The 14977-nt window shown below is 35.4% G+C and overlaps 1 protein-coding gene and 1 pseudogene across 2 annotated transcripts; both read right to left on the reverse strand.

The window, feature by feature from the left end:
• Nucleotides 1-3684: 3684 nt before the first annotated feature.
• Nucleotides 3685-10092, reverse strand: LOC106388851 (annotated as a pseudogene).
• A 1285-nt stretch (nucleotides 10093-11377) lies between these two features.
• Nucleotides 11378-14521, reverse strand: LOC106388848 (sugar transport protein 6-like). Of its 2 annotated transcripts, XM_048750119.1 has the most exons (5): nucleotides 14071-14515; nucleotides 13639-13958; nucleotides 12387-13013; nucleotides 11492-11988; nucleotides 11378-11448 (listed from the first exon to the last, which is right to left on the reverse strand). In XM_048750119.1, the coding sequence occupies exons 1-4, from the start codon at nucleotides 14198-14200 to the stop codon at nucleotides 11539-11541; spliced, it is 1527 nt and encodes a 508-aa protein (XP_048606076.1). In that variant the 5' UTR covers nucleotides 14201-14515; the 3' UTR covers nucleotides 11378-11448; nucleotides 11492-11538. The 2 variants fall into 2 exon arrangements, with proteins under 2 accessions (XP_048606076.1, XP_048606075.1); XM_048750118.1 differs by having other exon boundaries at nucleotides 11426-11988; nucleotides 14071-14521.
• Nucleotides 14522-14977: the final 456 nt, after the last annotated feature.

The raw sequence follows: 14977 nt of genomic DNA on the forward strand, positions 1-14977 counted from the left end.
AATAAAATAATATAAATATATTTTAAATATTTAATTTATTTACAATTAAAAATATCATAAACTTTCACCATTTTATTATTTTTACTAATTTTTATTATTTCATTTACAAATTATATATTTATTTCACTATCAATATCATAAGATAATCAAACTAATAATAAGAAACTAGAGCACCAACGCAAATAACCAAGAAAGCGGGTCAGAAGGAGAATAATAATCGAAAGGCCAAAGCTACCAAGAAGCAGGAACATATATATATATGCTTTAAGCACCAGAATCACAATCAGTAGCTAAAAGGTAAGAAACACCTCTCAAACTAAACAAGAATATACAACACGGCCATGCAAGTGAAAAACCACAAAGCTTTGTTATAGAAGGGACCAAAGCTCCAAGAGACTAATTCCGCACACCTATACCAAAGGAAACATGGAAAGAAAAGAAACAACTTGAGGGAGGGAGAATGGAAGACAACCACCACGAAATTAGAGACTAAACTTGACACCAGAAATAACCTTCCAAGCCCATATAACATGCACGGACGAAAACATTATCCAAACCTCGAGTGGCAAACATGGTGAAAGGGAGAACCACTAGAGATGCGATGAAAGCTGCAAAGAGATGCGAGAATAGAGAGGGAAAGGGAGACGAAACGAAATTAGAAAACTATGAAACCGTCATCGAGCTATGAAAGAGAGCATATAAGTCAGAACACCAAAAATTAGATCTTGAAAATCAAGACGAGCAGTGACTATTGACGGTAAGCCAGCGTTGAGGAATACAACATCAAAAACGACTAAACTCTGACCCAACCAAGAAGATGCAGTTCCTAATATCAACTGAAATCTAAGGAAGAAGAGGAGCAGTCAATAACCTACAATGCCGTGAGAATCAACCGAAAAGTTGAAAACTCATATACCCGATCTACGACAAATACCATATAATCTCACAGGTGAAGAAGACAAGGAAAGACAAGAGAAAGATGTAAGTCTTTTTCCGGTGATGGTGAGAAGCACCGCACACCAGAAAGGTAAGGAAATACATAGACGGTGATGGCTCAAGGTCAAAATATAGGGAGAGGGTAAAAAACATCTTAAAAGTTATAATTTTTAAAAATATGAAAAAAATATAATACAATTTTGACACTGAAACCGTTAATCTTAGAACCAACAAAGTTATTGAAATTCAATATTCTTTTACGTTAGATGTTCATTTCACTACTAACAAGTACTATACACACAACAACACATTATTCGAAAAAAACAAACACAAAATATATTAACCTATCATCTATTACTACATAACACACTAAAAACACCAAATAATTATCTTAACAAATAAAAACGACAACATAATTACATTATCCAAAAAATCATGTTCTAGCAATAATAAAAACAATATTCCGCGCGAAGCGCGGACACCCCCCTAGTACTCTATATAGTGAAGCCTATGATCTTTAGTGTTGTTTTAAAATTTCTAAACATATTCTAAATTTGTATTAATGTATATTAAACTCTCATTAATGGTACATGAGTATCTTTTTAATTTTTTTGTCAATTAATTTAGTAAAACTTCATAATACTCATTTAATTGGTGGACTAACCACTATAAAATCGCTATTTTCTAGAGAAACAGAGACAACAAAAGTTTCAAACCTCTTTGACTTTCATCATATGTTAGTGAAGGATGCAACTATGCATTAAAACAGTATTTTCATATTTTTGATTTTTTTTCAAAATCTATATGTTAACATCTACGAAAATATTGATTTTTTGGTAAATGTTCTATATACTGAAGCCTATGATCTTTAGTATTGTTTTAAAATTTCTAAACACATTCTACATTTGTATTAATGTATATTAAACTCTCTTTCATGGTACATGGGCATCGTTTTAGTTTTTTGTTAATTAATTTAGTAAAACTTCATAATACCCCTACGAAAATAATGAATTTTTCGGTAAATGCTATTTATACTAAAGCCTACGATCTTTAATGTTGTTTTAAAATTTCTAAACACTTCTACATTTGTATTAATGTATATTAAACTCTCTTTCATGGTACATGGACATCATTTTAATTTTTTGTCAATTAATTTAGTAAAACTTCATAATACTCATTAAATTGGTGGACTAACCACTATAAACTCGTTATTCTCTAGAAAAACGAAGACAACAAAAGTTCCAAACCTTTTTGATATTCATCATATGTTAGTGCATGATGCAACTATGCATTAAATTGGTGAACTAACCTCTTGTTGCAAGATTATTTGGGATTAAAAACGGTGAATGATGCAACTGTGCACGATAAATATAATATAAATGATATCTAGTGCAGATAGTCTAAATTTGATAGTAAATTAAAGTAACTATTTTTATACATATTAACATTTTAATCTCGTAGGCTAAGCGAATTTATCATGCATCTAATATTTATGGATGCATCTTTTTTACTCTTTATGCATTGAATGATGCAATTGTGAATAATGCAACTATGCATGATAAATATAATAGAAATGATATCTAGTGCAGATAGTCTAAATTTGATAGTAAATTAAAGTAACTGTTTTTATACATATTTAAATTTTAATCTCTTAGGCTAAGCGAATTTATCATGCATCTAATGTTTATGGATGCATCTTTTTTACTCTTTATCTTTGAAGCATGCTAGGATACAATGAGGGCCGGCTCTCGACCAAGCCCAGTGAAACATTTTTCTTAGGCCCCAATTTTTTATAGGCCAAAAAAATCCAATATATATTGTATAACATAAAAAAATTTAAAATTGGATCACACAAGCTTGACAACGTCACATGGGTTTTAGTAACTGAAATTCATTTGTATGGGTCAAAGTACAGATTAATGCAATACCCTAATAAATTAAAAAGAATAAAAATCACAAAGTTTTAAAAACAAAATTGAACTAACGTGTTTCTTTTTTTTTTTCCTGCACTCTTGCATTTCTTTTTGTTTGTTGAAGAAGACTATTATGCTTTTTCCTTTGAAGAGGTAAACTATTAGTTCATTTGTTCTTTTTTTTTTTTGTGTATGAAAACTTATGTTTTATCAATGGTTTAGTACTTTATATATGAAACTATGTTTTTGGGATATTTTCGTAATGTAACATATAGGCCCTCATTTTTTATTTTGTTTCAAGCCCCAAAATTTCAGGACCGGCCCTGGATACAATTTAGTGTTTTCCAGCTATGAAATTATTTTAAACAGAATTGTTGATAAGGGATTTAAAAACTCAGTGAACATTCGGATTGAAGCAATAAAAGTGCCAAAAGGAACAATAAAGCCAAATGAATGATATCTAAGTTTTTTTCGGTTATAATCACAGTTATTCTTTATAAATTATAACTGAAAAAAACTTAGTAGGGATTATTGGTTGTTGTATTTTAATGGATTTGAAAATCCGAACTAAATCTAGTGTTATTGGTTCTATGATTTTTAAATCTGTATTAAAATCATGTGTTATTGGTTTAATGATTCATAAATTCTGTATCAAATCAAGTGTTATTCAATCGTACGGATTTACTAATATATTTGATTTTATAATGGATTTGAATAGATTTGTTTGGATTTTTTAGTTAAAAATACAACTCAAATCCAAGGGAAAACCTCCGGATTTGCATATTTTACTTCAATTTATAAATACTATATGAATTTCTAAATCAATCAAAATATATAAACCAATAACATTGACTTCCATTGATAAAACACCTAACCTGAATCAACAAGTTGGTCTTGTTATACTATCTGTTCCCGCAAAACAAAAGAAGTAACCAACATCAACAAGAAAAAGGAAAAGCAAACACACTGATCAACAAAGACTTATGATATCATTCAGTTCTCTTCTCCACATCTTGATGATCATCCTCAGCAAGCATATACCTTTTCCAGAACCAGTGTGGCTTCCACACTCTCTCCCTCACATCATCAATGGCCACACCTTTAGTCTCCGGTATAAAGAACAAAGCAAACAGTCCCATCACAATGATCCAAGCGCTGAAGAAGAAGAATATTCCTGATCTCATCCCACAAAGCATCGACAAGAAAGCCTGCGCGATCACGAAGGTGAATAACATGTTGCACGAGACTGCAACAGCGAACCCTGCACTTCGAGTTTCTAGAGGAAACGTCTCGCTAGGAATTAGCCATCCTAATGGTCCCCATGACCACGCGAATCCCATCACGTAAGCGCACACAAAGACCACAACCACCATGGCTTGTGCCTTCCCGAGTGTTCCTGTGATACCCAAGTCTTTCGCTAGGATGATTCCAATGATCAACTGTTAGAAGAGTTTGTTAGTTTAAGAGGATTACTTGTGGTGCAAGATACCTACTTCAAGATGCTTAGAGCATGTCTATCAATTAAATGTTAAATCATAAAAACAAATTAAACCAATCATGAGTTAACACATTTGTAAAAGAAAAAAGATTTTTCAAATGAGAACTCTTTCAGTTCCTTTTTATTCATTCTTTCTCCATTTTTTTCTCCTTTTTGGTTATTTTTTAATGTCTAGAATCCTGCTAGACACTAGCATTAGGTTTCTCTTAGATACAATAAACAAAGAAGATTACTTGTGGAGCAAGATACCTTCTTCAAGATAGAACTAGAGACGATAAACAAAGAAGTAGAGAGATCTATATATGTACCGGTAGTTCAAAAAAAAAGAGAGAGACATCTATGTACCTGGGAAATGAGCATGTGAACGGAAGATTGTAAAAGAAGGAACCTCCGGCCAGTTCTATCGACAAGGTAGATCCCTACAAACGTACTAAGAACGTTGATACTTCCCGTGATAACCGCAGAGAGAAGAGCTGCGTTACTTCCAAAACCAACGGTCTGGAACAAAACCGGTGCGTAGAACATAATAGCATTGATTCCACTAAACTGCTGGAAAAGCTGTAGAAGCATTCCAATGATTAACGGTGGACGACTCGCTGGTTTCAACAGTTTCCTGTAAGGGTCTTTGACTTGACTCGCGATCTCGCATGCATGGACGATAGATTCATACTCCTCATTTATATCTTCAACTCCTCTGATCTTCCTTAGGGTTTCTCTGCCTTCTTCGTTTTTGTTGCGCTCAATGAGGCTCGTGGGGGTCTCGCAGATGATCAGTGAACCCAAGAGGAGGATAACCGCAGGGATTGCGGCTCCACCGAGAGCAAACCGCCATCCGTTAGGGTGAACGGTGGCAGTGAAGTAGTTGACAAGGTTGGCTATTAAGATTCCTATTGTGACCATGAGTTGGAATACAATGTTGAGACCTCCCCTTAGCTGTGCAGGAGCAATCTCTGATAAGAAAAGCGGCACTGCCTACAAATTTAAGGTACACACAACAATGTTAGGTCATTTCTAGAGATCTGCCAGGCATAACCATTTTTGTAAGAACTAGTATAAAAGGAAGGAAGGTTGAAGAAAACATACATGCACTCCTTCCCACAATATTGTGCTCTTACTTCTCCGCATACTAAGATCCACAAGCAAGTTGGATGGGAATCTCTCTATCGCTGAGCAACAATTGAGATCAGGGCAAGCAAGAGATTTGATGTTAATACTAGTTTGAAGAATGTTTAGCATTCTGCATCCACCAGACTCGAGCTCGAGTATTACGGTTGAGAACAAGTGTATCAAGATTTTCTTTGAACTTTATTCTCACTCCGGAATCAAAACCCTTTGGCGTCCTATACACTATAATAAACCAAAACCTGTTTGAGAATGGAAATGTCAACTGCATTAAAGTAACAATAAGCTTGACAAGAATTTTATAGCAAATGCTTACTGCAATTTTGCTTGCTGCAATTTTTTTGCCCTGTCTACACATCATTGTTGAGAGAGAGCTTCTTGATCATCATGTAAATATGGCATGAATATATATATATATATATACTTGATCATTAAACACACACAGAGAATAAAAAAAAGGCATCATCTGAAATCACCAGCCGAAAAATGTCTATTTGGTTTGTGGAACTGATTTAATTCCTAATTTTAGATGCTCTGCGTTACAACCTAACACAATCAAAAGTTTATTCACGAAATCTGCAGAAAAAGAAAAAAAAGTCTCAGTACAAGAAATTATGATATAGAAAATACTGTGATAAGTTCATGATTAATGCCTTTACCCGCTTCTTTCCGTCACTACATCATTTGCCTCCACATTCACCAGCCTCATTAAGCATATTGCCTTCATCGGCTTCAAAAACATGTGGTAGAATGTTTGGATAACCAAGTCGGTTGTCTGCCGAAGAACAGTCCTCCTCTAAGATTCGTATACCCCATCCTTTTATTTTAGCATCATTACAATAAACAATATCAATCTTCAGATCCAGGCGATCGAAGTTCATTTCTAAAGGGATTTGAGACATCTGGTAGTCTAATACAGACAGATAACCATCCTTCTTAAATGAATAGATCTCATAATCATCCGTGACTGCGCAGAAGTCTTGTGCCTGATTATAGGAATCAGAGCAGTTCCGAAAACTGCCTTTGAATCTAAAGACACATTTGCTACATGACTCATTGTTCGAATCAAACACAATGCAAGCCCTGAATCGGAGGAATGGTTGTGAGAGACAGCTGTGAAGTAAAGGAATGGTGAGAGAGGAGGAGGTTCCAGTAGTAAGGTGCGTGAAATATGAAGGCACTTCTTCACCTGACAACCTCAGTAGACAAACTGAATATGTTTTCTTTTGAAACAGAGCTTCTTGATCCAAGTTTATGCACTTGGTGAAATCGATACCAATGTCGAAACTGTGGTAATAACTCAAGGCACTTTCTCTTGGACGATTATTCCAGCTAGCTCCAGTCAATGACTTGCAGTTTGAAAAGTCTACTTTGTGAAGATGTTTGAGTTTAGAAATGTTTAGGTTTACATATTCCAAATTGTTGCATCCCTTCATATGTAGGGAGTCAAGCCTGGAGAATTTCTCAATCCAACAAGGAACCTCTTCAATCCCTGTTTCGCTTAGATCGAGATCTGTGATGTGGGTTGAGATATCAGGAAAAGTCCTCAACCGTGAGCATCCCCTGAGATCTAGTTCCCAGAGAGATCCGAGGTTGATTCCGGTGGGAAGAGTTTCCAGACTTACGCAGTAACTAATTTTCAATCTCTCCAGTTTATGGAGATTCTTAAATGAAGAAGGAAGCTCCACCAAGCCAGGGTTATCCGAGAGATCCAGATACCTCAAAGAGGGAGACATGATCGGCGTGAGGAGAGTAAGAAGCTGAACCAAATACACAAAATCATATCCAGCTACTCTTCTTCCCTCCGATAAAATACAATATAACCTTAGTTTCATTTGCACCAATATCTAATATCTATAACGTAAAACAGATTGGAGAAACACACAAAGTTTGGAACTACATACCTGCACTCTTTCCGATAGTTTCTTTAGGCTGTGCATCGTAAAGCTATTGAGATTCTCGTAACACAAACTCATATTTGAAGGTATTTCTTCAATGGATGTTGCGTCTATGTCGACATCTTCAATGGTGCTTGAGATTTGGGGAAAAGTCCTCATCCGTGAGCATCCAACAGTATATAGGTTTTTGAGAGATTTGAGGCTAATGCCAGTTGGAATAGTCTCCACATTTCGACAATTGCTCAGATATAATGTCGTCAGTTTGTTGGGATGTGGAATAGAGGAAGGAAGCTTCACCAAACTATAGCAATCCCTAAGATATAGTGTCTCCAGATTGGTGGCCTTTGAAAGATCTGGCATTTCTATCAAGTTTTGAGATCCCCACATATTCATCTCTTTAAGACATGTAAGCGACTGTACTCAACAAAACAAATAAAAAGGAACAAAACACATGAGCTCAGTAGAACAAGATTGTCATCCAAAAAACAAAATAAAGATTAGTCTTACTACTAATAACATCACAAACTATTCTCAAAACTTACCACAATCCCTTCCCACAGCTTCTCGAGCTTGCTATTCACCATTTTAAGCTTGACGAGTTTTTCAGGACGAAACTTAGAAGGCAGACATCTCATTGGATATTCATACCAATCCAATATTTTAAGTTTAGGAGGCAAATAGTCGAAGTTTTCAGGTAAGTGAATTGTAACTTCTTCCTTTCCAATCTCATAACGGGTTTGTGAGTGAATTTCCAGGAAACGCAGATTGCGCATCCCTTTGAAGGCATTCTCATGCACATTCAGTTCATCAATCTCATCAATATTCAATTTTATACCCAATATCTTATGAGTACCCTGAAAATTATATAATATCAAATATTAATAAATGCTAAGTATTAGTTTTGCTTATAAAATGGCATGCTCTAAATCTTATTTACTGAGTCATGTCTAATGACTGTAAGGAGCACGAACATAAGAGATAACTTACAGTGTCTTGACCGAGTACATCACAGATATCTTGTGCGTCCACCAGAAATTCTCGTTTTTCAGGCTCGTCAAGCCTAACAATACGTCTACCCATCTCTTCTAACAAACGGTGCATCTCCACATAATTCTCTCTTACATGAATGAGGGACTTATCAGCTAGGTTTTCCAGCCCAACCGTAACACTCAACCCACTATCAGCGAGCAGCAACTTCACGTATGTGACTTTTTTCAAATGGAAAAGGCATGCGATATGGCGAAATAACGCTTTATCTTCTTCGCTTGTTAATCCATCGTAGCTGACTCTCAATGTCTTCTCAATTTTCCCATCTAAACAATTCTGAAGCCTTGGCAACAAACCCATCCAGTACTCCTTGTCCCTTCCCCGTAGATATGAACCCAAAACATTAAGACCCAAAGGAAGTCTACCCGCAAGTCTTGCAACTTTATTAACAAGCTTCTCAAAACCTTCAGGTGCAGCATTTTTTCTGAAAGCAGATCGACATAACATCTCAACAGCTATCTTTTCAGTTGGGAGATAGACCTCGTAAATTTTATTAATCCCATGGGCCCTTAGATACTGCTTATCATTTGTAACCACAACGATTCTGCTCCCACTTCCAAACCATTGAGTTTGACCAACCAAGGTATCTAGCACAACTTGATCATCAAAATCATCAATGAAAATAAGAACTTTCTGATTCTTCAGCCTCTCCCCAACTGCACTCAAATGATTTATCTTTATGTCTCCTTTACCTAAGATTTCAGATAGGAAATTTCTTTGCAAATGCAGCTTCATGTTATAGTCATCCGGATTAGCTGCCTTGAAAATTTCCATAGTCTTAGATACGAAAGCCCTGTCTATGAAAATGCTACCTCGGAAGTGTCGAGAAAGTCGTTGAAACAGAACTCTTGCAATTGTAGTCTTGCCGATCCCTGAAGAACCCCATAAACCAACCATCCTCACTTCCTCCGCGTCCAACTGAAGCAATACACTCAGTTTTGCTAGATGATCTTCAATGCCCACAAAGTTCTCTGAATCCTTCGATGAAGTTAAAAGTAGTTTATCCAAAACATCATTGGCGATTTCTTCAACCATTGCAGCTTCGTTACCCCTAACAATAAGAAAGATAATATCACCCCCTAGCAACCAGAAGTCTAACCTTTATTCAAAAGAATGAATGATGCATAAAACCGTACCAGTTTACTGAATGATACCCGAGAGTATTGGCTACATCGGTCAAAGCTCTCCTCCATTGAATTATTATCACTTCCTCTGTTTGATTCTTGCATGTTTCTTCAAATATTTTCCCAAAGGCACCGGTTTGTTTCCTCACATGGGAAGGATCCAACCGGTAGAAAACAGGTATCACCATTTGACCACACTTGACTATCTCTAGCAACTCATTAAGACACCAGCTTGAAGAGGCATAGTTTTGGGAGAAGATAACCACTGCGATCCTCGAATCTTTAATGGCTTGTTTAAGCTCGGGATCCAGTGATCGACTTCTCTCGATCTCGTTGTCTTTGAAAGCAGTGATCAACTTTTTGTCAAACTCCTTCAACAAGTGGCTGAGGAAAGTAACACGAACGTCTACCCCACTGAAGCTAGGGAAAACATCGTACAACCAAGTGCGAGAAGAAGCTAATGAGAGAGCCATAGAGATAGGAGCAAAAATAATATGAAGGAAAAGAAGGACTTGGTGACTGATTGATTATCTGAAGAATGTTAACTTAGCGGATTGGTGTGTAGCAACTTGAAGGAAGTTTCCTATTTGTTGACTTAGTTACGTCCACACAGGTTTCGCTTATCTTTACATTATTGTATCTGTACTGTTTCTAGTATAACGTTTATTGGCCGTGACTTTTTTCAGTAGAACATTTATCGACAGTCAATTCTTAGACTTTTACAATGTAACTGTTTTTTCTCTTCTTCTGTGTTCTTCTGCTTGGTGCTCCAAGACTTTCTGGCTGCATTTACTTACAATTATTTAATAAGATGTATGCAACTAAATGTTCATTCTTATGCTCACGAGTATGCTGAAGAGAGGTTTCTAAATGCTACTGAAGAATTTTCTTCTTAACTTTACAGTGGTTTTACAACCAATACTGAAGAATATTAGCTCTGTTCTTTTGCGGGATGCTGCGTCACGGCGAGCGACTAAAATTTAACAAACAAATTTTTGGCTTCCATTGGTGACCATGCCGAAAGAAACAAATTTATGGTAAATTTTTTGTTCTTCAAAATTTATACGAGTTAAAGTTGAATTGTTTATCAAATTATTAATAGGTAAGTCTCATACTTTTTTTTTAATTCTTCAAAGATGAATGAAAGATGAATGAATTTATAAAAAAAGATTCCTCTTCAATTTTGACGAGGAACAAAATAAACAGAAATTCATATTTTTTATTTTTTTAATTCTTCAAATAAAATTTTATTTTTTATTTTGTTTATTTTTTTCATTCATCTATTGGTCACCAATCGAAGCCTTTATATAACGAATGTTGAATGTCATTCTAGTGTCTATTCTGTTTTTTTTTAAAACTTTTTAGTCTTTTACGGATAACAACATAGAATATATGATTTTTTTTAACATAAATATCACCTGATATAGATGTGTATACCCGCATGGGTGGGTGAAACACTAGTTCTTTTAAAACAGATAATTTTTTTTCAAAAACTTGGGTTTTACTACAAGAACATATAATTATTTAAAAGATAAATTATTTTTAAAACATATGGTTCTATTACAAAAAAAAACATAAAATTATAGTATAAACATATGATTATATTTTTGACAAAATAAACATAAGTTTCTACTACAGAACATAGAATTTTACTAAACGAACATAGAATCCAATTTAGAAAACATAGAATATTGTTACAAAAACATATAACTCAATTTCAAAATTTTAGATTTTTTTTTGAAAGAATGTTAAATTTATTCAAAAAAAACCATTTGTACAATGAATCATGAATGTAAATCCAGAGCTTATTGTTTATAACTATAACTGAAAAAAATAGAATTCAAGATAAGTAATTTTTGTTGACTTCCACTGATAAAACATCTAACCTGAATCAACAAGTTGGTCTTATTATACTATCTGTTCCCGCAAAACAAAAGAAGTAACCAACATCAACAAGAAAAAGGAAAAGCAAACACACTGATCAACAAAGACTTATGATATCATTCAGTTCTCTTCTCCACATCTTGATGATCATCCTCAGCAAGCATATATCTTTTCCAGAACCAGTGTGGCTTCCACACTCTCTCCCTCACATCATCAATGGCCACACCTTTAGTCTCCGGTATAAAGAACAAAGCAAACAGTCCCATCACAATGATCCAAGCGCTGAAGAAGAAGAATATTCCCGATCTCATCCCACAAAGCATCGATAAAAAAGCTTGCGCGATCACGAAGGTGAATAACATGTTGCACGAGACTGCAACAGCGAACCCTGCACTTCGAGTCTCTAGAGGAAACGTCTCGCTAGGAATTAGCCATCCTAATGGTCCCCATGACCACGCGAATCCCATCACGTAAGCGCACACAAAGACCACAACCACCATGGCTTGTGCCTTCCCGAGTGTTCCTGTGATACCCAAGTCTTTCGCTAGGATGATTCCAATGATCAACTGTTAGAAGAGTTTGTTAGTTTAAGAGGATTACTTGTGGTGCAAGATACCTACTTCAAGATGCTTAGAGCATGTCTATCAATTAAATGTTAAATCATAAAAACAAATTAAACCAATCATGAGTTAACACATTTGTAAAAGAAAAAAGATTTTTCAAATGAGAACTCTTTCAGTTCCTTTTTATTCCTTCTTTCTCCATTTTTTTCTCCTTTTTGGTTATTTTTTAATGTCTAGAATCCTGCTAGACACTAGCATTAGGTTTCTCTTAGATACAATAAACAAAGAAGATTACTTGTGGAGCAAGATACCTTCTTCAAGATAGAACTAGAGACAATAAACAAAGAAGTAGAGAGATATATGTACTGGTAGTTCAAAAAAAGAGAGAGACATCTATGTACCTGGGAAATGAGCATGTGAACGGAAGATTGTAAAAGAAGGAACCTCCGGCCAGTTCTATCGACAAGGTAGATCCCTACAAACGTACTAAGAACGTTGATACTTCCCGTGATAACCGCAGAGAGAAGAGCTGCGTTACTTCCAAAACCAACGGTCTGGAACAAAACCGGTGCGTAGAACATAATAGCATTGATTCCACTAAACTGCTGGAAAAGCTGTAGAAGCATTCCAATGATTAACGGTGGACGACTCGCTGGTTTCAACAGTTTCCTGTAAGGGTCTTTGACTTGACTCGCGATCTCGCATGCATGGACGATAGATTCATACTCATCATTTATATCTTCAACTCCTCTGATCTTCCTTAGGGTTTCTCTGCCTTCTTCGTTTTTGTTGCGCTCTATGAGGCTCGTGGGGGTCTCACAGATGATCAGTGAACCCAAGAGGAGGATAACCGCGGGGATTGCGGCTCCACCGAGAGCAAACCGCCATCCGTTAGGGTGAACGGTGGCAGTGAAGTAGTTGACAAGGTTGGCTATTAAGATTCCTATTGTGACCATGAGTTGGAATACAATGTTGAGACCTCCCCTTAGCTGTGCAGGAGCAATCTCTGATAAGAAAAGCGGCACTGCCTACAAATTTAAGGTACACATAACAATGTTAGGTCATTTCTAGATTATAAGAATGGTCGAATGAAGTCCAAATGTTTTAAGGATCCATTAGATTTAAAATCATGAACTTATAACAAAAGATTCAGGATAAATATAAATATATATATATATATATATATTTAATCTCATATAATCTCATATTTATTAACCAATAAGTGTCAACATAATTTACAAATACCGTTTGATTTTGTTTACAAAACCAAAATAAAAATGAAATAAATAAAATTAAGAAATTACTTAATATTCAACATTAGTTTTTTTAAAATAATATTCTAATTTTAATATGTTTAGGAAACTGTTATTAATTAGTCTTGTAAAAATATTGAGAGAAACACACATTTTCACTAATTCTCAAAAAAAAATTAACAAAAAAAATTCTCAAAAAACATCATTACACAATTTTTTTTCACAAATCAAAGAAAAAACTATATCAATTTGTGTTTTATCGATTACAAAGTTGAAGCAAAATCTGAAGATTATATTTTTTTTTGGAGCAATTTCAAGATTATTTATATATATATATATGGTGAATTGTTTTTCAATATAGTGAATCTCAAAGCAAAGAAAAAATGCATTATATATCTACCTGATTGCCAAAGCCTACACCGAAGCCAAGTAAGATTCTTCCAATGATCAACATGACGATGTTATCAGCTCCTGCGGCTAGCCCGACACCGATCAAGAAAAAGACAGAAGCAAACTGCATAGTGGGCTTCCTTCCAAGTTTGGAACAGACGGCCGAAGCCAAGAAGCTGGCCACGAGTGCGGCTAGGTAAAGAGACGATGTGAATAGCTGCAAGTGCTGGTTATCATACTTGCAGTAATTGTTCTCATGAGCGTGCTGCTTCCTCTCCCACACCGTAGGGAAAAACTTCTTTAAGAAATCATCCATTGCCGTCACTCCACCTTTTTTTTTAAATCACAGGTTAGTAACATGAAACACAAGTTAGGGTTTTTGGAGTTCTGTTTCCTTGAGATACAAGTAAGGTGAAAATGAGTACAGAGAAAGAGAGTATACCGGATATCCCGATGTCGTAACCGAAGATCAAACCGCCGACAGCGGCAATCAGAACGCAGACAAAGACATAGACAGTCATCTTGGCCTCAAAAGCCGGACCATTCCCGTTAGCAGATACAACAACAGCCATGTTTAATGAATCTTAGTCAGACAAAACCACTCTAACTCACTATATATATACAAAAGTGTTTGTATCTGTGTCTATGTAAGCTGAAGAAGGATACAGAGAGACAGAGACTCTGCTTGAGATTTCAGACTTTGTTGGATAGAGAATGAGCTCACATATTTATAAGACATGACATGACACAGAGTCACAGACCAGATCCCGAGGTGTCTAAGAATGGGATTGCGTTTGAAAAATAGCTGAGGCGAGAGATCCAGGGTTATTGTATGGCCTGTAAGTCTCTTTCTTATTTTGGACCATAACCTTGCTTTTTTCTTTCCCCACTTGTTAGTGGATTACACAGTCAAATCTTTATCTACCAATACATTAGCTGTGTGAAGCCCGGTTAAGCAAACTAGATTCGGTTTTATTCTCTTACACACGAAAACCGGGACCGTTTATTGCGTGTATATCGGGTTTAATCTCCAAATGACAATCTATTTGGATGTGATGTTTGCGGCTTAAAATAAAAATGAGAAAGAAAAGTAGAAAACAAACCAATCAGATGTAGATGGAGAGGTTACCATCTAGGCTGGATGTCTTTTTTGTCTATACGACTTTTAAACGGCGTGTTAGGTTTTTTCCAAAATCGTAGTCATTGTTTTGTAAGTTTTTAAAAATATAATATTGTATTAATAAATCATTTAAAATTATATAAAATATAGTAATTAATAGATTACAAAATTTTCTAAAACTAAAATAATATAAATTATTATAATTTGTAACCGGTTAGGTCAACTTAAA

This window comes from Brassica napus, chromosome C3, assembly GCF_020379485.1.
Source record: "Brassica napus cultivar Da-Ae chromosome C3, Da-Ae, whole genome shotgun sequence".
Lineage (NCBI taxonomy): Eukaryota > Viridiplantae > Streptophyta > Magnoliopsida > Brassicales > Brassicaceae > Brassica > Brassica napus.

Excerpts from the sequence above, each read along its gene's own strand:
- LOC106388848 (XM_048750119.1), bottom strand. The coding sequence starts at position 14,200 with ATGGCTGTTGTTGTATCTGCTAACGGGAATGGTCCGGCTTTTGAGGCC. Across the intron at positions 13,959-14,070 it reads TTACGACATCGGGATATCCG|GTGGAGTGACGGCAATGGAT; the intron begins GTATACTCTCTT and ends TTAAAAAAAAAG. Across the intron at positions 13,014-13,638 it reads GTGTAGGCTTTGGCAATCAG|GCAGTGCCGCTTTTCTTATC; the intron begins GTAGATATATAA and ends TTAAATTTGTAG.